Here is a 24,977-nt window from a genome sequence, read left to right as displayed (position 1 = left end):
TACAGCTATGACCTCATCCACCCATATGGTTCAGAGTGGTGACTCATAGACACGTGGAAAGATACAACGTCATCGAAGAAAAGAAGACTTTACAGCACTGCATATGAAGGAAATTCCAAACATTGAAACCATAAAGGAATATATAAATAAACAGATTCAGTTTTGTGTTTTTGATTTTTGGAAAAACCTTGTTTTAAATATTTGCATGAACAACAGAAGAAAAAAAGGGGGTGAGTGGGGAGGGGAGGGGTGAGAAAAAAGGGGAGGCATTTGTATGCGAACCCATGAAGGTTTGGGCTGGGATAGAGACAGTCGCATTAATCCATTACTCTGTTCGGGTAGTTTGTACTATCGTCGTCTCAAATCGACTCAGAGTGAATATTTGCCACTGCTGAAAAGGATAATACTATGTGGAGGTGACAGGATCTAGAAAAAACTTTTATATATCTATAAAGACGTTTATGAAAGTGGAATATCAAGAAACCATTAAGTGTGAACGTGTGCAGTGAAGCTACACATTGGGTGATTTATTAAAAAGGGGGTTATGAAACAATGCGATAAAACACAGTGAAGTGCCACACTGTCCTTAGGGTGTGATGTGAAGGTTCCATTCGCTGGGGATAAGGTGAATAGATTGCAGAGGAAATTACTGGAAATTAACCCCGTGGTGAATTTAGCGGAGATCAAGGAGAGGGAGAGCGCATGCGTGAGGGGACGGAGCGGGTTTCAGAACAGTAGGGGTGAAGAGAGTTCAGACCGTGGGAACTGGGGAAGTGCACATGCGCTGGGAGCGGGTACAGCACAGTGAGGGTAATGAAAGTTCAAACCGTGGGAAAAAAGGGGGAGTGCGCTTGCGCGCAGTGATATAAAGAAGATGGAGAGCGACTCTGTGTATATAATCACAAAGGGGAAAAAAGGGGGGGACCAGGGCACCGATGCAAGACGAGTTCAGGCTGTGAGAAAACAGTGCAGGGGACGCCCGCACAAAATGCCCAAAAAATGATTTGAATAAAAAAACAGGTTGTATATACAAGGATTGCAAAAGATTTTTTGGATGTTATACAGAAAATTTAAAATGGGTTGAAGGGGAAGGAGGGGAAAAATAAAAGAAGGGGGGTGTCCTTAGAACACAAAAAAAGGGGATGTCCTTAGGACGTAGAAACACTTTGGATTAATCTTAAAATATAGATCAAACATAAAAGAATAATTAGTATAAAACTAGCATAAATAAAAATATGCTGAACACATGTAAAAATACATAAAAGCAATAAACAATTAAACCGGCATAAATAAATGAGTGGGGATTAAAAAGGAGGTAACAACCATTCTTCAGAAAATGATATAAAAATATAAATATAAAGCCAGCCTGATCGTAAAGGAGCACTATGATTGGTAACCCTCGGATACAAAGTACCCTTATCAATTCTAGATATCAGGATAAATGCGGAGTAGAGCTGATGTAAAAGAACTAATAAACAACTAGTAAAACAAATCAGTAACCTCATTCAGGCCAAAGGATTTAGTTTGTGTATCCAGAATGTCTCCTTTCTACTCAGGGCTTCAGCCCTATTGTGCACATTGGGGCCAATTTGTTCAATTGGTGTAATCCTGAAGTCCAGACCCTTATTATGTTGGATTGTGCAGTGTTTCGAGAGTCCATGCAAGAGGAAGCCGGTTCTTATGTTATGGCGATGTGAATTCAACCTATTGTGAAGGGCCTTACTGGTCCTCCCTATGTATTGTTTACCACATGTGCAATCCACGAGGTAGATGACATAATCAGATTGACATGTCAGACGGTTTTTCATTTTGAAATTCTCACCGCCACTGGAGGAGCAGAAAGTGGTTCTACCATGGTGGATACTTTTGCAGCATAAGCAATTTGCCACTTAATGGTTTCTTGATATTCCACTTTCATAAACGTCTTTATAGATATATAAAAGTTTTTTCTAGATCCTGTCACCTCCATATAGTATTATCCTTTTCAGCAGTGGCAAATATTCACTCTGAGTCGATTTGAGACGACGATAGTACAAACTACCCGAACAGAGTAATGGATTAATGCGATTGTCTCTATCCCAGCCCAAACCTTCCTGGGTTCGCATACAAATGCCTCCCCTTTTTTCTCACCCCTCCCCTCCCCACTCACCCCCTTTTTTTCTTCTGTTGTTCATGCAAATATTTAAAACAAGGTTTTTCCAAAAATCAAAAACACAAAGCTGAATCTGTTTATTTATATATTCATTTATGGTTTCAATGTTTGGAATTTCCTTCATATGCAGTGTTGTAAAGTCTTCTTTTTTTCTTCGATGACGTTGTATCTTTCCACGTGTCTATGAGGCACCACTCTGAACCATATGGGTGGATGAGGTCATAGCTGTAAACGTGGCAGTATGGATTCCTTTATAAGGAACCAGACCAGTAGTACTTGCATGATTTCTTTTTCCTGAAGGAGGAGACAGTTAATGTCTCTGAAACGCATAGGATTGTGAAATAAAAAAGAAATTTTTAAATATACCGGCATCAGTGGTTTTTAGCGCGGCAAAAAAACGTTTTCCTCTATGATCCTTACTAAACCACGTTATCCACGGGGCCGCTGCTGAACCACGCGGACACTCACACACGTGCATAAGGGGTTGTGACTAGCACAACCAAACCAGGTGAGTGTACCTTTTCTCTGCATTACCAACTATCATACCGGGTAAGACCCTATTTGCGCCTTTTTTTTTCCCCCATCTACAGCAGTTACAAGTCTTCTGCTATACATAGCAGTGCTGTAGCAGATGATCGAAGCATCAAGACCCATAAGGGAACTACTACCGTATTTTTCGGACTATACTTTCGGACGCACTTTTTTCCCCCAAATGTTGGGGGAAAGTGGGGGGTGCGTCTTATGGTCTGAATTTAGGGCTGCGGGGAATGAGGGTGCTGCGGTGGAGCGGGTCATCGGGGGCATAAGTAGGCTACAGCAGTGCCTGCCGTGACCACACATTACATATGCACGCCCATCCTCCCGCCCATCTCTCAGTGCTGAAGCCAGCGCTGACAGGTGGGCGGGGTGATGGACGGGGACGCGCGCATAGTAAACAGCCAGCACGCGTGATCACCCCTGGCACCTAGAGCCTGGAGTGATCATGTACGGCTGTATTCACTGCTCCCCACGCATCATTATCAGCATGGGGTGCAGTGAATCAGTACACTCACCGTTCCCCTGCAGCACTGCGATGTCCTCCTGTCTGTGCCGGCCGCGCTGTGTGAAAACTAGCGGTGCTCACAGCGATGACGTCATCGCTATGTGCACGTGTCCACACAACCGCGCCGGCACACAGGAGGACATCGCGATGCTGCAGGGATCGTGGCCTGCTCCACATAGCGCTGCTGGCACAGATGGAGGAGGAGCGATGCTGCGTGGAGTGAGGAAAGGTGAGTGTAAACGTTTATTTTTTTTGTGTGCCACAGGATGCAGGACATATAGCAGGATGGGGGTATAGGAGCAGGATGATGGGGGTATAGGAGCAGGATGATGGAGGTATATGAGCAGGATGATAGAGGTATAGGAGCAGGATGATGGGGGTATATGAGCAGGATGATGGGAGTATATGAGCAGGATAATGGGGTATATGAGCAGGATGATGGGGGTATATGAGCTGGATGATGTGGTTATATGAGCAGGATGATGGGGGTATATGAGCTGAATGATGGCGTATATGAGCAGGATGATGGCGTATATAGCAGGATGGGAGCACATACCAGGATGGCAGTATATAGCAGGATGGCAGTATATAGCAGGATGGGGCTATAACAGGATGAGGGACATATATATATACACAAGGCAGGAGGATCATTACCAGGATGGGGTACTTTAGTAGAGAATTTGGGGACATTACCCCCATAATAGTGTCAGCAACAGATACTCGCCCCATAACGTGTCATGACCACATTTTTTGCTTAAAATTTTATTTTCCTTCTCTAAAACCAGGGTGTGTCTTATAGTCCGAAAAATATGGTAAATACAGTAAAGAGTAAAAAAACTCAGAAAAGTTCGAGTCACCCCCCCCCCTTTTGCCCCTTTTAAAAATAAAACAATTTAAAAAAATGCATACATTTGGTATCGCTGGTTTAGAAATTTGTGATCTATCAAAATATAAAATAACTTAATGTAATTAGTATACAGAGAAAAAAAACACCAAAAATTGAGACCGTTACAGGTCGCGGAAAATGATGACACAAGGGGAAAAAAATTTATTTACAATTTTTTCCACCACTTAAACCATAACTAAACATGTTTACTATCTATGTACTCATACTGACCTGGAGAATCCTATTACCAGATCAGTTTTACCATATAATGAACATGGTAAATAAAAAACAGCAAAAACTATTGTGGAATTATACTATTTATTTGCAATTTCAACACACGTTAATGTTTTTTTCCTGTTTTCCAGTACACGATTATTTTTCTGTGTGTAAGGCCCGTTTCACACGTCAGTGAAAAACACAGACGTTTTTCACTGGCGTGTAAAACACGCACATGTCCCTGCGTGTGCCGTGAATCTCGGCACACGTGGGTTGTCTAAGTGCAATCCGGACTCCGTTATCCGTGGCCCGTGATTGCACTTAGAAATCAACTCGCCTGCGCCCGCTCCCGCTGTCCATGGTGCTGATCGCTCCCGCAACACAGCATCCGGCCGGCGCTGACCCCCGCAGCAGCTGCTTCCGGGTTGGCTGTGTCGCGCATAATGAATATGCGCGACAGTAATGAGCCGGCACAGAAGGAGCAGGGAGGACGGGCTGCAGAGGACATCGCTGGACGCCGGGTGAGTTAAAATGTTTATTATTTTAAATGCACGTTTTTTTCTGGCACGTGTTTCACGGACCACACCACTGCGTCGTCCGTGGAACATCAGTGATGCCAGAAAAAAATGGACATGTCTCCGTGCAGCAATCACGCACACGCGGGTACGCCGCACGGAGACACGTGCAGTGAAAAATCACTGACGTGTGAGCAGACCCATTCATTATAATGGGTCTGCGTATGTCAGTGATTCTGGTACGTTTAAAAAAAAAGCACAAACGTCCCAGAATCACTGACGTGTGAAAGGAGCCTTAGGGATTGTGTAATGATAGTAGTAATATATTCACGAGTCACAGTCTCCTCCCGGCTTCAACAGTGCTCTGGTCCCTTCCAGCATCACGTCATCTTATCTGTAACCTGCTGGATCACTATACTGAGCGGAGGTCAGTTTCTCAATGTGAGTCTCTGAGATTCAGGATGAGGCTCTCTAGCTTTTTTCTGACTGTTAGATTTTCTTTGAAAATACTCAAAAGCTCCTCTTTGAAGACACTGTGTGATGCAACATATCAGAAGTCATTATACTTATACACCTGATCTGTAATATAAAACCAATCATAAGTGGAGTTTACAGACATTTTATATTGTAATGATTCCAGAAAAATTAGTTACCCATCAGCCACCTTACTGTCTACTTTTTTGTTCTTAGATTCAGGAAAGATGTCTCCAAGACAACCTAACTCTTAGAAAAAGGATAGAAGAACTTAAGAGGGTTGACGAGGAAAGAAACAGACTATTAAGAGAGATGGGACAGATGAATGTTAATCAACTTAAAAAGTAAGTGTGGTTTATTGATTTCATTTATTACTTGATGATTATTGTAACTGCATTTTATTAAGGACTATTAGGTATAACACAGGTAAATATTGCAATGTTCTTTTTTTGTTTGTTGACTTTAATAGTAAATTTATACCTTTAAAGGGAACTTGTCACCAGGTTTTTTCCCTTATGAACTGCAGCTACCACCAGTGAGCCATTATATACAGCACTCCAGAATTCTGTATATAAGTGTCCAGATCTCTCTGTAGAACGTTAAAAAACACCTGTATAATACTCATCTAGGGGTTGGTCCGGTCCAGTGAATGTCGCTGCTCTCGGTCCAACACCTCCTCCATCTTGTGCAGTCGCCGTCCTCCTGCCCAGACCCGTGTGCATGACATATCCTGTGTTATTCACAGAGAGGCCTCCATTGTGCTCCTGCACGTTCGCACTTTGATCTGCCCTGCTGAGGGCAGAGTAAAATACTGTAATGCACAGGAAAAGGTCAAGGACCACTCGTGCATGTGCGCTACAGTACTTTGAGCTGCCCTCAGCCGAGCAGATCAATGTGCGCATACGCTGAGACGCAATAAGACCTGTGTGGGAATGACGTAGGGTGACTCATACACACTGGGCTGGGCAGGAGGACAGTGATCACACAAGTTGGTGAAGGCACCGAATCGAGAGCAGCGACACCCATTGAAGCGGACTGCCCCATAGGTGACTATTATAAAGTTGGGTTTTTTTACGTTATACACCACAGCCTGGGCTCTGATATACAGTGTTCTGGAATGATGTATATAAGGGCTCACTGGTTGTGACCGCAACTCTTAAGGGAAAAAGCTGGTGACAGGTTCCCTTTAAACGAAATCTGTCAGTAGGTTTTTGCTATTTATTCTGAGAGTAGCATAATGCAGGCATGGAGACCCTGATTACAAGCATATGTCACTTATTGAACCGTGTGCTGGAGATTCAGTACAATCAGTGTTTTATCAGCAGGAGATTATCACTACAGGCCTTGGTCTCATGTGCAGAGCAGTCAGGTTAGTCTGTGTAACCCCGCCCCCACCACTGATTGTCAGCTTGCTCACAATTCACAGTGTGCACAGGAAGCTGCCAATCAGTGATATGGGTGGCGTTATACTCAGAGCAAAACTTTTAGCTCAGACAAACAAATGGATATTATCCAATCTGTATACTGTAGATCCCTTAAATCAGGCTCTTTGCCACTACATGATGCCACTCTTATTCTTAGGCTGGGTGCCCATGATCAGTGTTCACTGCGTTTTTGATGCAGCATGTTTGAGCTTCGTCCAAAATGTTGTGAGGTACAGCACAAGCACAGTGGATGGGAGTTTAGAAATCTCATGCCCACAGTGCGTGTACAGCCCGCAGTGAATACAGACATGTGGTGTGGCTTTCCGAGCCGCAAGCATGTCAATTGTTTGTTTTGGAGAAGCGAGTGTTCTCAGGGAGAAAAGTAGAGAGAAACCGCAACTGCCCGAGCCCATATCGTGTGCACGAGCAGCTGCGGTCTCCTGCAAAGGAGACTCGCGGTCCCGCAGGTCCGGACCCACCGCTTCCAGGACACATCGTGGGCACGTACCCTTAGTGCTTCAGAGAAAAAAAGGGAGCTAGCACGATCTGAAATTGGCATGCATCATATCAAAGGTGCAAATTCACAGATTTATTCCAACTGTACTACAATAAAAAATGAGATTTTTAGCAAATAATTGATCAATTCTTTGAGCCACCCCTGCCAACGTCACGGCAAATCTCAATAGGGGGGTCCTACACTATATTATGTATTTCATGTGCCATGCGGCCTCCTAGATGAAGTTAAAAGCAGAACCGTAATGGAGCACAAATACCTGTAACCTGTATATAACTGCTTCTATGTTGCAAAAGAGGCAATTATGGATAGAGGCCAGCCCAGGTCCCAGCATGTGGAGCAAGCTCTACACATACCAGGACTATATCAGAACTGACCCTCCCAGTGCCAGACAGCAACCATTGATAAAGGCAGACCAGATCCAAGTATGGTGCTTAATTAGCATTGCCTGTGGAAAGGGGTGAGGCAACTCAATGTGAACAGCTACCAACAGGAGGAATACATTGCAAACCAAAATAAGGCGTGCATAGCATGGTGGTGGTCGGCCACCAGAAAATTGTAGCATAACTACAGTCATATTATTAGTCCATTATGGTTCTGCTTTTAACTTTATGAAATACAGAATATAGAGTAGGACCCCCGTATTGAGATTTGCCGTGACGTTGGCAGTGGTGGCTCAAAGAATTGATCAATTATTTGCTAAAAATCTCATTTATATTACAGTAGAGTTGGAATAAATCTGTGAATTTGCACTTTTTATATGATGCATGCCATTTTCAGATCGTGCTGGCTCCCCTCTCTCTCTGGTTGTAGTTATGCTACAAATTTCTGGTGGCTGGTCACCACCATGCTATGCACGCCTGATCTTGGTTTGCAATATATTCCTCCTGTTGGTAGCTATACACATTCAGTTGCCTCACCCTTTCCACAGGCATTGCTAATTAAGCACCATACTTGGATCTGGTCTGCCTTTATCAATGGTTGCTGTCTGGCACTGGGAGGGTCAGTTCTGATATAGTCCTGGTATGTGTAGAGCTTGCTCCACATGCTGGGACCTGGGCTGGCCTCTATCCACAATTGCCTCTTTTGCAACATAGAAGCGGTTATATATACAGGTTACAGGTATGTGTGCTCCATTATGGTTCTGCTTTTAACTTTATCTAGGAGGCCGCATGGCACATGAAATACAGAATATAGAGTAGGACACCCCTATTGAGATTTGCCGTGACGTTGGCAGGGGTGGCTCAAAGAATTGATCAATTATTTGCTAAAAATCTCATTTAGATTACAGTCAGTTGGAATAAATCTGTGAATTTGCACTTTTTATATGATGCATGCCATTTTCAGATCGTGCTGGCTCCCCTCTCCCTTAGTGCTTCAGGTACATGAGCACCCTGATATCATATTATGGGACTCAGATGAGGTAAAAGACTGAGCCTTCCCTCTGTCTAACCACTTATATGCTGTGGATGCTATTGACTGCGGAATCTAACAGGTTAGTTCTAGAATGCACAACCATAGAAATCTACAATAGAAAACAAATAGAGAGAAACAGGAGAAAATAGAGGGGTTTCTACTAGTGAGACCAATACATGGTCAAAAATAATGCACAGTCAGTCAACCTCTTGAAGTATAAAAAGAATTTTTATTGACAACAATTTTTATAAGAGGAGAGAGTACATTTTATTATAAATTACATAAATGGATAAAGTGAACCAGGTAAAGACGGGAAAATACCGCAACCCAGACACGCCAGGTGATGCACAGATGGGGAAACAGAAGTGCATGCAATGGTTAGATGGTATAAATGTAGCTGAATATAATCCAATACAATTCAAGGCTAAATAGCTCCCAAAAGCTCATTAGAGTGAATCTAGGTGAAATTTGTCAAAAAAATGACACAAATACAGGGGTGTCCGCAGATATAAATATATATAAAAATAGTCAGTAAATATATGCAGAACAACCCCGATGAACGTTATCAATCCAAAGAGTTAATGGGAGCAAGAAAGCCAAAGTCAGTTGAAAATATTAACCCATGCAGGACATTATAAAATTAACCCTACAAGGCAGATACAATAAGCCTGACTTAATGAATAAACAGAGCAATAATTGACAAGATACTTCTGTTTCAAATTTTGCTGAGTAAGAACATTAGCACTCAGTATAGCGCTGATGCCACCAAATACATATATCAACCGTATAGAAATAAACATGCTCATACCGATGTATAAGGGGCATGAACATTAATGGACACCAGGCAAAGAGACTTACCCATCTGATAATAACAACCCGGCGTGGCGTGCTCCATGGCTTTGGAGCACGCCACGCCGGGTTGTTATTATCAGATGGGTAAGTCTCTTTGCCTGGTGTCCATTAATGTTCATGCCCCTTATACATCGGTATGAGCATGTTTATTTCTATACGGTTGATATATGTATTTGGTGGCATCAGCGCTATACTGAGTGCTAATGTTCTTACTCAGCAAAATTTGAAACAGAAGTATCTTGTCAATTATTGCTCTGTTTATTCATTAAGTCAGGCTTATTGTATCTGCCTTATATTCCTAAAAAAGACCTTCATATTCAGAAAAATATTCGAAACCACTATATCAATTCCATGCAGCATATATATATTTTATTTTATTTTTAAATTCATACAAAATTACTTTTGGGATACAAAAAAGAGCAGACAGAACCACAGACTGTGCAATTAAAATTTAGTAAAAACCGCAGGGGGGCGTGTGTCTAACATACAAAGTCTGAGCACAACATGATTATATAAATACTAGAAGGTGGCCCGATTCTACGCATCGGGTATTCTAGAATTTACGTATTGTGTAGTTCATGTATGATTTTTGTTATATATATATATAGATGTTGTTGTGTGTAGTTACCAAGTGTTTGTGTAGGGCGCTGTACATGTTCTGAGTGTCGCGGGGGGTGAGAGCGGTGTTGTATGTGTGTTGCGTGTGTTGCGTTGTTTGTGGAGCGCTGTGTGTCTGTAGCGTTGTGTGTGTGTGTGTGTGTTGTGCGGTTTGTGTGGGTGTGGTGTGTTTTGGGGGGAGGTATGTTTTGAGCAATGTGTGTGTTGTGCAGTATGTGCGTATATTTGTGTGTGCAGCGTTGTCTGTGTGGGTGTCTGTGTAGGGCGTTGTTTGTGATTCCTAGTGTGTGTGTGTTGTGCAGTGCGCGTGTGTGTGTGTGTTGGGGGGAGGTGTGCACCTCCCATCGTGCTCCACCCGCCATGCTGCGCACTTGCAAACGTGCTCCATCCGCCATGCTGCGCACTCCTAAACGTGCTCCATCCGCCATGCTGCGCACTCCCAAACGTGGTCCATCCGCCATGCTGCGCACTTCTAAACGTGCTCCATCCGCCATACTGCGCACTCCCGATCGTGCACCATCCGGCATGCTGCGCACTCCCAAACGTGCTCCATCCGCCATGCTGCGCACTCCCAAACGTGCTCCATCCGCCATGCTGCGCATTCTCAAACGTGCTCCATCCGCCATGCTGCGCACTCCCAAACGTGCTCCAGTGCGCAGTATGGCGGATGGAGCACGTTTGGGAGTGCGCAGCATGGCGGATGGAGCACGTTTGGGAGTGCGCAGCATGGCGGATGGACCACGTTTGGGAGTGCGCAGCATGGCGGATGGACCACGTTTGGGAGTGCGCAGCATGGGGGATGCAGCACGATGGGGAGTGCGCAGTATGGCGGATGGAGCACGTTTGCTCAGCCTCTCTCCTTCCAGCCTCCCTCAGCATCAGCCTCCCCTCCTCAGCCTTCCTGAGGATCAGCCTCTCTCGTCCCAGCCTCCTTCCTCCCAGCCTTCCCATCCCAGCCTCCTTCAGCATCAGCATTCCCCTCTTCCCTATGATCAGCCTCTCTGCTCCCAGCCTCCTCCAGCACGGCCTGGTCCTCTGCCGACACTCACACACCGGATCGCATCCACTCACACACACACCCGATCGCATCCACTCACACACACACCCGATCGCATCCACTCACACACACACCCGATCGCATCCACTCACACACACACCCGATCGCATCAACTCACACACACACCCGATCGCATCCACTCACACACACCCGATCGCATCCACTCACACACACCCGATCGCATCCACTCACACACACAGACACTGACGATATCGCACTTACGCGCTCATACTCACAACATCCGGGGATATCACATGCTTCTGGCCATGTGATCCTCCGTCAGGTCCTGGAAGATCACAACAGCACATTTTCGCCGCCGAGAAGCAAGCGATATCCCAGGATGTTGTGAGTATGTGGATGCGATGTGAGGTGTGTGTGAGGTGTGTGTGAGGTGTGTGTAAGAGTGAGTGTGAGTGTGATCTGATGTGTGTGTATGTTTGTGTGTGTGCGTGTGGATCTTCTGGCGCAGCAGGACCTTGATGGGCTTGATACCAACGTATCCACACCACTCCCACCACTGCCGTGCGAGCGGGGGCCGGGGGGGGGAGGGGGGGGGGGGAGGGAGTACAGTACTCACCTCCGTGACAGCGCTTGTAACCATGCGAGCATGGTTAGCAACGTATCCACACCAGTCCTGTGCGAGCGGGGGCGGGGGCGGGGGCGGGGGGGGGGAGGGGGGGGGGGTGGGCAGGGAGTACCGTACTCACCTCCGTGACAGCCGTGTCAGTTCGAGAAATGCGCGGGAGGAGGGAGGGGGTGGGGCCAGAGCTAACGTGCATTGCGTGAGGGGGGCGGGGCGTGGCGTGGCCGAATTGCCAATGCCTGCAGGGTGCCGGGGCGAGAGGCCAATCTGTGGGGGGGGCGGAGCCTGGGCGAGCGGCTGGCCAATCCGTGTGGGGGCGCAGCCTGGGCGAGCGGCCAATCCGTGTGGGGGGGCGGGGCCATGGCGAGCCCAGCGGCCAATCAGCTTTGTGTCACCGTAAGGACACAATTTTGGAGCATGACAGACAGACAGACAGATAGACAGACAGACAGACAGACAGAATAAGGCAATTATATATATAGATGGGCAACATATTTGTAGATAGAAAAAAGCATGATTACAAGCAGATTTTTATGACAATATATAATAGATAATCCCAAATATCTTTGAGTAAGTATCTCTGTACAACAATGATTTTCTATTCAGGAGAAATTCTGTACACCGTGCAATATGTATTGTTGATCACAAAATAAGGTTTTATAAATCCCTCAATCAGTACAAAAAATAGCTAGTGATCTTCATACATAAACAATTGTGGCACAGAATTTTATCACATGTTATACAAGTACACCTATTGGCACATAGCAGTCATCAGCATTTAGAGAAACAGTTTGCAACTCAGGCTATACATAATATATGCGCAAGTGAAGTGCCCAGAATAGTTGGAGGTACAATGACCTTACCCAAGAACAGAGAAGCGCTAACAGACACTGTGTACACACACCACCCTGCACCTCAGATTGCACGGTGTACAGAATTTCTCCTGAATAGAAAATCATTGTTGTACAGAGATACTTACTCAAAGATATTTGGGATTATCTATTATATATTGTCATAAAAATCTGCTTGCAATCATGCTTTTTTCTATCTACAAATATGTTGCCCATATTTATATAATCATGTTGTGCTCAGACTTTGTATGTTAGACACACGCCCCCCTGCGGTTTTTACTAAATTTTAATTGCACAGTCTGTGGTTCTGTCTGCTCTTTTTTGTATCCCAAAAGTAATTTTGTATGAATTTAAAAATAAAATAAAATATATATATGCTGCATGGAATTGATATAGTGGTTTTGAATAATTTTCTGAATATGAAGGTCTTTTTTAGGAATATAATTCAAAGTTGTGTGACTCTTCATGAGATTACTGCATTAGTATGGACTTAAGTATTCATGTTCTTTTGTTATTGTATCTGACTTGTAGGGTTAATTTTATAATGTCCTGCATGGGTTAATATTTTCAACTGACTTTGGCTTTCTTGCTCCCATTAACTCTTTGGATTGATAACGTTCATCGGGGTTGTTCTGCATATATTAACTGACTTTTTTAAAAATATTTATTTCTTTTTCGCTCCTAATTGGGAGACCCAGACAATTGGGTGTATAGCTACTGCCTCCGGAGGCCGCACAAAGTACTACACTTAAAAGTGTAAGGCCCCTCCCCTTCTGGCTATACACCCCCCCCCCGTGGGAGCACGGGTCCCTCAGTTTTTGCTTTGTGCGAAGGAGGTCAGACACGCACGCATAGCTCCACTATTTAGTCAGCAGCAGCTGCTGACTATGTCGGATGGAAGAAAAGAGGGCCCATACAGGGCCCCCAGCATGCTCCCTTCTCACCCCACTTTCTGTCGGTGGTGCTTGTTAAGTTGAGGTACCCATTGCGGGTACGGAGGCTGGAGCCCACATGCTGATTCCTTCCCCATCCCCATTAGGGCTCTGGGCGAAGTGGGATTTTACCGGTCTCCAGGCACTGAGACCGTGCTCCATCCACAGCCCCTGGAGAAGCCGCTGGATATGGAGCTGAGTATCGTCAGGGACATGGCCCTGCTCCGTCAAGGTACTCTGTGTCCCCGTGCATACGCGCGCACACCGCAGCATTGCTGGGTGTGTTAGTGCGCCGGGGACAACAGCGCTGCTGCGCTTGTGCCATTTCCTCACTTCAGCTTAGCTGAGTGGGTAGACTCAGGGAGAACGGTCGCGCCGGCCGCTGGGACTGCGCCGCGGCTGGGACTTGTGGTGCGCCGGGGACTTCCGCGCTGACCGTGCATATATCACGGCCGCGCTTATTACTACAGTCCCCGGCTTTTGCGGCCTAGTTCGTTCGTTCCCGCCTCCGCACCTGCCAGTCAGGAGGAGGGCGGGACGCTGTACAGAGCATCAGCGCTGAGGGCTGGAGTATTTTTTACATACTCCAGCCCTCACACCAGGCACAGTAGGACGCAGTTTCCCGCACTTTGTTTGTGGCACGCCCACGGTCCGCCCCTCTTCACTGAACGCCGGCAGCCATTCCTGCCTGCACGCTGAGCTGCAGAGGGGAGACGGGGAGACCCAGACACGGGATTCTACGGCCTCATACCCGCTGTTCAGCGGGCGGTAAGCAGCCCTCAAGGGCTCACCCCCACTTGTGCCGTTTGTATACTGAGTATTTTGTGTTTGCAAATACTTTGTACTGTACGGTCGCTGGTGATTCTCGGCTATATACCCTCCTAGATTACAAGGAGGCAACAGCATGTCGTCCGCAAAACGCAAGGGTGCTAAGGCACAGACATTATATGCTGCCTGTACCGCATGTGGGGCTGCTCTACCGGCAGGTTCCACTGACCCCCATTGTGTGCAGTGCTCGGCCCCTGTGCAACTTGCACAGCCGGGGCCTCTGCTGGACGTGACCCAGAGTGTACCACCTGTGAATGCTGTCCAGGTGACAGGAACGGAGTTTGCAGCTTTTGCTGACAGATTGTCTATGACCATGTCAAAGATTCTTGAAACATTGCAGTCTAGACCAGTAACTCAGACCATGGACACTGTGGCATCATTGCTCCCTGGTCCCCCTCAGCTGGAACACTTCCAAGCTCCGGGGGTGTCACATGCACCCCAGGGTGACGATTCTGACTCAGACAACAGTCCCAGACAACCTAAGCGGGCTCGTTATGAGGGGCCCTCAACTTCGTCTCACTGGTCAGGATCCCAGCGGGACGAATCTATGGGTGATGAGGCGGATGTAACTGATCAAGATTCTGATCCTGGGACCGCTCTCAATCTGGATACACCGGATGGTGACGCCATAGTGAATGATCTTATAGCGTCCATCAATAGGATGTTAGATATTTCCCCGCCAGCTCTTCCTGCGGAGGAGGCAGCTTCACAGCAGGAGAAATTCCATTTCAGATATCCCAAGCGTAAATTAAGCACTTTTCTGGACCACTCTGACTTTAGAGATGCAATCCAGAAACACCACGCTTATCCTGAGAAGCAGTTTTCTAAACGGCTTAAAGATACACGCTATCCTTTTCCCCCTGACGTGGTCAAGGGTTGGACCCAGTGTCCCAAGGTGGACCCTCCAATCTCCAGGCTTGCAGCTAGATCTTTAGTTGCAGTAGAAGATGGAGCGGCACTTAAAGATGCCACTGACAGGCAGATGGAGCTCTGGCTGAAATCCATCTATGAAGCTATTGGAGCGTCGTTGGCGCCAGCTTTTGCAGCCGTATGGGCACTCCAAGCCATTTCAGCTGGGCTTATACAAGTCGACTCGGTCACACGTACATCTGCCCCGCAGGTGGCACCATTGACCTCTCAAATGTCTGCATTCGCGTCTTACGCGATTAATGCTGTCCTGGACTCTACGAGCCGTACGGCGGTGGCGTCAGCCAACTCCGTGGTTTTGCGCAGAGCCCTGTGGTTGAGAGAATGGAAGGCAGATTCTGCTTCCAAGAAGTGCTTAACCAGTTTGCCTTTTTCTCGCGTCCGATTGTTTGGGGAGCGTTTGGATGAAATCATTAAACACTCCAAGGGTAAGGACTCATCCTTACCTCAACACAGACAAAACAAGCCCCAACAAAGGAGGGGTCAGTCTGGTTTTCGGTCCTTTCGAGGCTCAGGCAGGTCCCAATTCTCCTCGTCCAAAAGGACTCAAAAGGATCAGAGAGGCTCAGATTCTTGGCGGACTCAGTCACGCCCAAAAAAGACAGCAGGAAGAACCGTTACCAAGACGGCTTCCTCATGACTTTCAGCCTCCTCTCTCCGCATCCTCGGTCGGTGGCAGGCTCTCCCGCTTTGGCGACATTTGGCTGTCACAGGTCAAAGACCGTTGGGTGAAGGACATTCTGTCTCACGGGTACAGGATAGAGTTCAGCTCTCGTCCTCCAACTCGTTTCTTCAGAACTTCCCCACCGCCCGACCGAGCCGATGCTCTGCTGCAGGCGGTGGCCGCTCTAAAGGCGGAAGGAGTGGTGACTTCCGTTCCTCTTCAGGAACAAGGTCACGGTTTTTACTCCAATCTGTTTGTGGTGCCAAAGAAGGACGGGTCCTTTCGGCCCGTCCTGGATCTAAAGTTGCTCAACAAATACGTAAAAACCAGGAGGTTCCGGATGGAATCTCTACGCTCCGTCATAGCCTCAATGTCTCAAGGAGATTTCTTAGCATCAATAGACATCAAAGATGCTTATCTTCACGTGCCGATTGCGCCAGAGCATCAGCGTTTTCTACGCTTCGTTATAGAAAGCGAACACCTGCAGTTCGTAGCGTTACCTTTCGGGCTGGCAACAGCCCCTCGGGTCTTCACCAAGGTCATGGCAGCAGTAGTAGCTGTCCTGCACTCGCAGGGTCACTCCGTGATCCCGTATTTGGACGATCTACTTATAAAGGCACCCTCTCAAGAGGCATGCCGACACAGTCTGGACGTGGCACTGAAGACTCTCCAGAGTTTCGGGTGGATTATCAACTTTTCAAAGTCAAATCTAACCCCGACCCAATCACTAACATATCTTGGCATGGAGTTTCATACTCTCTCAGCGATAGTGAAGCTTCCACTGGACAAGCAGTGCTCTCTGCAGACAGGGGTGCAATCTCTCCTGCAGAACCAGTCCCACTCCTTGAGGCGCCTCATGCATTTCCTAGGGAAGATGGTGGCAGCAATGGAAGCAGTCCCTTTCGCGCAGTTTCATCTGCGCCCTCTACAATGGGACATTCTCCGCCAATGGGACGGGAAGTCGACGTCCCTCGCCAGGGATGTCTCCCTCTCTCAGGCAGCCAAGGACTCTCTCCGATGGTGGCTTCTTCCCACCTCATTGTCAAAAGGAAAGTCGTTCCTACCCCCATCCTGGGCGGTGGTCACGACAGATGCGAGCCTATCAGGGTGGGGAGCAGTGTTTCTTCACCACAGGGCTCAGGGTACGTGGACTCAGAGAGAGTCCACCCTTCAGATCAATGTTCTGGAAATCAGAGCAGTCTATCTTGCTCTGCGAGCCTTCCAACAGTGGCTGGAGGGCAAGCAGATCCGGATTCAGTCGGACAATTCCACAGCGGTGGCGTACATCAACCACCAAGGGGGAACACGCAGTCGGCAAGCCTTTCAAGAAGTCCGGCGGATTCTGACGTGGGTGGAAAACACAGCATCCACCATATCCGCAGTTCACATCCCAGGCGTGGAAAACTGGGAAGCAGACTTTCTCAGTCGCCAGGGCATGGACGCAGGGGAATGGTCCCTTCACCCGGACGTGTTTCAGGAGATCTGTCGCCGCTGGGGGATGCCGGACGTCGACCTGATGGCGTCACGGCACAACAACAAGGTCCCGGTTTTCATGGTACGGTCTCACGATCACCGAGCTCTGGCGGCAGACGCCTTAGTTCAGGATTGGTCGCAGTTCCGACTACCTTATGTGTTTCCACCTCTGGCATTGTTGCCCAGAGTGCTCCGCAAAATCAGGTCCGACTGCCGTTGCGCCATTCTCGTCGCTCCAGACTGGCCAAGGAGGTCGTGGTACCCGGATCTGTGGCATCTTACGGTAGGACAACCGTGGGCGTTACCAGGCCGTCCAGACTTGCTGTCTCAAGGGCCGTTTTTCCATCTGAATTCTGCGGCCCTGAACCTGACTGTGTGGCCATTGAGTCCTGGATCCTAGGGACCTCAGGTTTATCTCATGATGTTGTTGCCACCATGAGACAGGCTAGGAAACCATCCTCCGCCAAGATCTACCACAGAACGTGGAAGATATTCTTATCTTGGTGCTCCGCTCAGGGAGTTTCTCCCTGGCCATTTGCATTGCCTATTTTTCTTTCCTTCCTGCAGTCTGGGTTGGAAAAAGGTTTGTCGCTTAGCTCCCTTAAAGGACAAGTCTCTGCGCTATCCGTATTCTTTCAGAAGCGCCTGGCGCGACTTCCTAAGGTACGCACGTTCCTGCAAGGGGTTTGTCATATCGTTCCCCCTTACAAGCGGCCATTGGCACCCTGGGATCTGAACAAGGTTCTAATTGCTCTCCAGAAGCCACCTTTCGAGCCTATGAAGGAGATTTCCTTTTCTCGGCTTTCACAGAAAGTGGCTTTTCTGGTGGCGGTCACGTCTCTTCGGAGAGTGTCAGAGCTGGTGGCGTTATCTTGCAAATCTCCCTTCCTGGTGTTTCAGCAAGACAAGGTAGTACTGCGTCCAATTCCAGAGTTTCTTCCCAAGGTGGTATCTTCCTTTCATCTCAATCAGGATATCACTTTACCATCTTTGTGTCCGCATCCAGTTCACCAATTTGAAAAGGGTTTGCATCTGTTGGACCTGGTGAGAGCACTCAGGATCTACATTTCCCGCACGGCGCCTCTGCGCCGTTCGGATGCACTCTTTATCCTGGTCGCTGGTCAGCATAAAGGGTCGCAAGCTTCCAAATCCACCCTTGCGCGGTGGATCAAGGAACCAATTCTTCACGCCTACCGTTCTGCTGGGCTTCCGACTCCTTCTGGACTGAAGGCCCATTCTACCAGAGCCGTGGGTGCGTCCTGGGCATTACGGCATCAGGCTACGGCTCAGCAGGTGTGCCAGGCGGCTACCTGGTCGAGTCTGCACACTTTTACCAAGCATTATCAGGTGCATACCTACGCTTCGGCGGATGCCAGCCTAGGTAGACAAGTCCTGCAGGCGGCGGTGGCCCACCTGTAAGAAAGGGCTGCCTGACAGCCCGATCACGAGATATTCTTTTACCCACCCAGGGACTGCTTTTGGACGTCCCAATTGTCTGGGTCTCCCAATTAGGAGCGAAAAAGAAGAAGGGAATTTTGTTTACTTACCGTAAATTCCTTTTCTTCTAGCTCCAATTGGGAGACCCAGCACCCGCCCTGTTTTTTCTTAGGGTATTTGTTTTTCGGGTGCACATGTTGTTCATGTTGATAAGTTACGTTCTCCGATATTGTTATCGGATTGAATTTGTTTTTGAAACAGTTATTGGCTTTCCTCCTTCTTGCTTTTGCACTAAAACTGAGGGACCCGTGCTCCCACGGGGGGGTGTATAGCCAGAAGGGGAGGGGCCTTACACTTTTAAGTGTAGTACTTTGTGCGGCCTCCGGAGGCAGTAGCTATACACCCAATTGTCTGGGTCTCCCAATTGGAGCTAGAAGAAAAGGAATTTACGGTAAGTAAACAAAATTCCCTTCATCTGCGGACACCCCTGTATTTGTGTCATTTTTTTGACAAATTTCACCTAGATTCACTCTAATGAGCTTTTGGGAGCTATTTAGCCTTGAATTTTATTGGATTATATTCAGCTACGTTTATACCATCTAACCATTGCATGTACTTCTGTTTCCCCATCTGTGCATCACCTGGCGTGTCTGGGTTGCGGTATTTTCCCGTCTTTACCTGGTTCACTTTATCCATTTATGTAATTTATAATAAAATGTACTCTCTCCTCTTATAAAAATTGTTGTCAATAAAAATTCTTTTTATACTTCAAGAGGTTGACTGACTGTGCATTATTTTTGACCATGTATTGGTCTCACTAGTAGAAACCCCTCTATTTTCTCCTGTTTCTCTCTATGCTTCTTATGGGGTCTAGTGATATTTACCAATTATGATAGATCTAAGTGTCCCTATTCTTGTTTTAAATAGAAAACAAATAACCTAGCAGGCCTGCGAGGACCCAGGTATGCGTTCTAGGGTTAATTAGCCAGGATTGAAGTCTTTTTGATCTTGGTCATTTCTGCTTAGATTCAGCTATATTGATGATAGGGCTTCTACTCGAAACTTTGCATCTGCATTTATTTACTCTCTATCAGCCTCAAGCACTATCATCTTCATGTAATTACCTCTCATTTATATTTTATGGAATTTCTCTACAAAAAAAGTCACTAAATATGTTACACTTATGGCTGAATCACTGACTACTCGTGTTATATCTTATGTTGCTGACATATCTGCTTAACAAACATTTATGTGTGTTTACATGCAGACTGTCACCCACTGTGGAGAGCACACTCTAGTACTTTATGGTGGGTTGTGGTTAAAACAGGGCCGTGGAGTCGGTAAGCCAAACCTTCGACTCCGACTCCTCAATTTCCCTTGCACCGACTCCGACTCCCACATATATTGCTTGTAGTTAAGTGAAAAATTTATTGTAGTACAATGTGAACATTAGACATTTCATCATTTTATAATAATCAAGATATTTAGATGAAACATAAAATATATTTATTGGAATACAACTTTAGAACACAAACTCATAAATTGTAAATATGTAATACACTAATATACAGTAGATTACATATATTTCTTGTATATATTACATATTGTATTACATATTTACAATTTATTACAGTTTTCTGTGTTCTAAAGTTATATTCCAATAAATATATTATGTTCTATCTAAATATCTTGATTATTGTATCATAAAAATGATTAAATGTCTGATGTTCACATTGCACTACAATACATTTTTCACTTAAATATAAGCAATCTACTAAATGTTATTATTTAGTATGTTTTTGTTGAAAACTGTTTTTTGCCACTTACATAGTGTATTACATAGTGTTATATATAATAATATATATGGCAAAAAAACAGATTTCAACAAAAACATACTAAAGCGGGCTTTACACATTGCGACATCAGTAACGATATATCGTCGGGGTCACATCGTTAGTGACGCACATCCGGCGCCATTACCGACATCGCAGCGTGTAAACCCTAGGAGAGACATGTCGCTCCTTTCCATAATATCGTAACTGCTGCAGGTACGATGTTGTTTGTCGTTCCTGCAGCACCACACATCGCTATGTGTGTGAAACCGCAGGAACGACAAACATCTCCTTACCTGCGTCCACCGGCAATGCGGAAGGAAGGAGGTGGGCGGGATGTTATGTCCCGCTCATCTCCGCCCCTCCACTTCTATTGGCCGGCCGCTTAGTGACGTCGCTGTGACGCCGAACGCACCTTCCCCTTGAAGGAGGGATTGTTCGGCGGTCACAGCGACGTCACCGACCAGGTATGTGCGTGTGAAGCTGCTGTAGCGGTAATGATCTGGCAGCGATCACCAGATATCGCATGTACAACGGGGGCGGAAATTATCGCGCTCGATGTCGCAGCGTGTAAAGCTCGCTTAAATAATATTTGTGCAGTCTATGAATTTGTTGTAAGAAATAGAATTGCCTCAATCAGATCCTCCTTCGCAGATGACCTCAAATCTGACCTAATAATTTTAAGGCTAGAGAACAGCCTCTCTACTCTAACTTGGGTTGGAGGCAAAGCTATTAACCATATGGGCGACATCTCTAACAATTTCCGGGTATAAAGGAATTGCCTCATGCACAGTCAGTTTTGATGAATGGTTGAATTTTTCTATTTCTTTGAGAGTAAGGGAAAAATTTTACTGAAATCTGGTCAATCTGCTGCTATAGGAGACGGAGTGAAATCTTTTTCCTTGCGGCAACGCTTTGCCTGCTCCATGTCATCCAAATACTTGTCAAAGTTAAACTCCTCATCTGATGAGGATGAAGAAATGGCAGCAGTAGCACTCTCAGGCCCCAAGTCCTCTTCCGCCTGGCAGTCCTGTAGCCGCTCATCCTAACTGCTACCTCACTAAAAGCTTCTTTTCCTTTAGTAAGCTGTTGATCATCAAGCAGTATATGATGACTTGGGTCCACATAAACAGCTGCCAGAAGAGTTTTATTTTTCAATAGCTGTGTCTCTCTCCGTTTCATTGAAGCAGAAATGCCATCTGGTGGGATTAAACCTCCTCTTTGGGACAGGCAAAATAGCAAGTTCTTCCACTGCCTTATGAAAATGCCAGGAGTTAAATCCTCAGCTTGTAATTTTTTAGTCACAATAAATGGGTGATTAAGCAATTCCTTCAATTAAGCCACCTGTGTCCATTGACCTTCATTTAAAGTTACTTGAGGGTTCACCATTTCTATAAGAAATTATTTTAGTTCAAGCAATCGCTCAGTCATTAAATAAGTGCTGCCACATCGAGTGGCTTGATCAACAATTGCCCCTTTCCCAGCACGTCTCTTCAAGATGGAATCAATTTTAGGGGTTCTGGCGGCAATAACCAATTTCCTCACTTTTCCAATCAATTTTCCAGCATGTCCGCCCAGTTTCACACATCCGCTTTTCGCCGGTTTGGCGAATGCGGCGCATGACAGTACAGTATGATAAGTACAGTGGCAGCGCCGCAACTTTCGGGTCACATAACACCATGTGACCGTCATTTTTTGCGCTGCCACTGTACTGTATACACTGTACTGGAGTGCGCCGCATCCGCCAAACCGGCGAAAAGCCGGATGTGTGAAATCTGGGTCCCTCTTGCAGACTCTCTCTTATTGCCAGCTACAGCGTGTGCACAACACAGCGCATGTGATGAATAGGAAAGAGCACTGTGGCTCCATCTCACACATACTGAATACTAAATTTTCTTCTAGCTGTTGTTCATTACTCTCATTCATCAGTTTAATTGTACTTATGTTTGAAGCATTGTCCGTTACAATAGCAAGAACCTGCTCTTTTTTGAGTTCGTAATCTTGCAGAACTTTTTCCACTAAGGCCTGGAGAAACTGGCCGGTGTGATGATCTTTAGTAGCTTTTACTGCCAGTGTCTTGCTAATAATTTCTTTCTTGTCACAAACATATCGAACATTGATGGCAAAATAATTCAGTGAAATGCAGTGACTCTGGGCATCTAGCTAAGGCAATGGGTTTCAAGATTACAGAGAATGAGCATGTCCGTTTGTGGCGTTTTTCTAATCTGCTTTTGCTATTGAAAGCATTATTTATGAGCTCAAAAACCTTTCAGGCGATGCAGTTTTTTAAAAAGCTGATCTGCTTTTGCAGCTGACAAACGTTTCCTCAAAAACGCAGCAAAAACGCTGTGTGTGAATGTAGCCTTAGATCAGGAATAGATAGGGATTTTTGAAAGTTATGAAATGTCCTATGAAAAAATATTCAGCACATTCTGCATTGCACTACTGTCCCCATTTTATTATATATTTTAGGAGTCGGAGTTGGTGCATTTTATACCGACTCCGACTCCACCAAAATGAGCTCCGATTCCGACTCCACAGCCCTGGGTTAAAGTGCTAGTTATATACCTATACTATTAAATGCTTTTGCAGGGATAGGTTAAAAAGGAATAAACTTGCATACAAACTCTATTAATATTTTTAAAAAGGTATTGTCAGGAAGTTTTTCATCCTTTAAAGCCATGTCTGAAGAATTCCTTTTCTTCGGCGCTCCATTGGGAGACCCAGACGATTGGGTGTATAGCACTGCCTCCGGAGGCCACACAAAGCAATTACACTAAAAAGTGTAAGGCCCCTCCCCTTCTGGCTATACACCCCCAGTGGGATCACTGGCTCACCAGTTTTCAAGCTTTGTGCGAAGGAGGCACACATCCATGCATAAGCTCCACTGTTTAGTCAGCAGTAGCTGCTGACTATATCGGATGGAAGAAAAGAGGGCCCATACTAGGGCCCCCAGCATGCTCCCTTCTCACCCCACTTGCGGTTTGTAAGGTTGAGGTACCTATTGCTGGTACGGAGGCTGGAGCCCACATGCTGTTTTCCTTCCCCATCCCCCTGAGGGGCTCTGAGGAAGTGGGATCTTTCCGGCCACCTAGCCCTGAGGCCGGGCTCCATCCACAGACCCATAGAACCTGCTGGATGTGGAGCGGGAGTGCCGTTCAGGGACAAGGCCCTGCAACTTTCAGGTACTCTGTGTCCCCGTATGGCAGGCCACGCACACTCCAGGCTTGCTGGGTGTGCTAGTGCGCCGGGGACTGTAGCGCTGTGCGCTGGGCTTATAGTCCCTGCAGATTACTGGGGGACTTTACGTGTGGGGACCGCCGCGCCGACCGCCCCTGGAGCGGCGGCGCAGCTGCGACTTGTAGTGCGCCGGGGACGCGCCGACCGCGCTTTTACGGCGGCGGCGCTTCTAACTTTAGTCCCCGGCTTTTGCGGCCTAGCGCCGCTTCGTTCCCGCCCCCACCCTGTCACTCAGGGAAAGGGAGAGACGCTGTTCTATAGCAGCGCCGAGGGCTGGAGCCTTATTTGCATTCTCCAGCCCCCTTTACTAGACACAGTGGGCGCCGGGTTCCCGCTCTTGTCTCGGGCACGCCCTCGGCCCGCCCCTCTCCTCTGGACGCCGGCAGCCATTCCGGCACGCAGAGCGGGAAAACGGAGACACTGAGCTACCAGCACAGGATTCCGGCGCCACACACCCGCTTTTGTGCGGGCGGTAACGGCAACTAAAGTGCTGACCCACTAATGCCGAAGTGTCCTGTTGTACTTTTGTACGGTCGCTATTCAGGATGCAGACCTAGAAACAGCAGCAAAAGATCAGGGGTGCTAAAGCACAGACTCTATATGCTGCTTGTCTTACATGGGCTGCAGTGTCATGTGTCCTTTATGCTTGTATGTTTTACATTGCACTGTAAGGGCTATTCTTGGCTGTCTACCCGCCTAGATGGCTAGACAGCGGCAGCAAACAGCAATGGTGCTAAGGCACAAGCTTTCAATGCTGCTTGGATTGCATGTACTGCAGAGTTTATTTTCATGCTTGTACATTCACTGCATGTCGCTATTCTTGGCTAATGCTCCTTGATGACTAGACAACAGCAGCAAAAAAGCAAGGGTGCTAAGGCACAAGCTTTCAATGCTGCTTGGATTGCATGTGCTGCAGTGGTTATTTTCATGCTTGTATGCTATACATTCACTGTATGTCGCTTTTCCTGGCTAATGCTCCTGAATAACTAGACAACGGCAGCAGAAAAGCAAAGGTGCCAAGGCACAGGCTTTCTATGCTCCTTG

At 46.7% G+C, this 24,977-nt stretch overlaps 1 protein-coding gene across 1 annotated transcript in view; it reads left to right on the top strand.

Moving 5' to 3' along the window:
* Window positions 1–24,977, top strand: part of RAD50 (RAD50 double strand break repair protein) — a 330,429-nt gene that overhangs the window by 228,917 nt on the left and 76,535 nt on the right. The window contains exon 21 of the mRNA XM_075344529.1: window positions 5,502–5,629. Within this exon, the coding sequence (XP_075200644.1) occupies window positions 5,502–5,629 (128 nt within the window). The remainder of the gene's footprint in view (window positions 1–5,501; window positions 5,630–24,977) is intronic.

Source organism: Anomaloglossus baeobatrachus, chromosome 4 (genome assembly GCF_048569485.1).
Source record: "Anomaloglossus baeobatrachus isolate aAnoBae1 chromosome 4, aAnoBae1.hap1, whole genome shotgun sequence".
NCBI lineage: Eukaryota > Metazoa > Chordata > Amphibia > Anura > Aromobatidae > Anomaloglossus > Anomaloglossus baeobatrachus.
The sequence above is the reverse complement of the archived record's forward strand: the minus strand, read 5'-3'. Positions and strand labels throughout refer to the sequence as shown.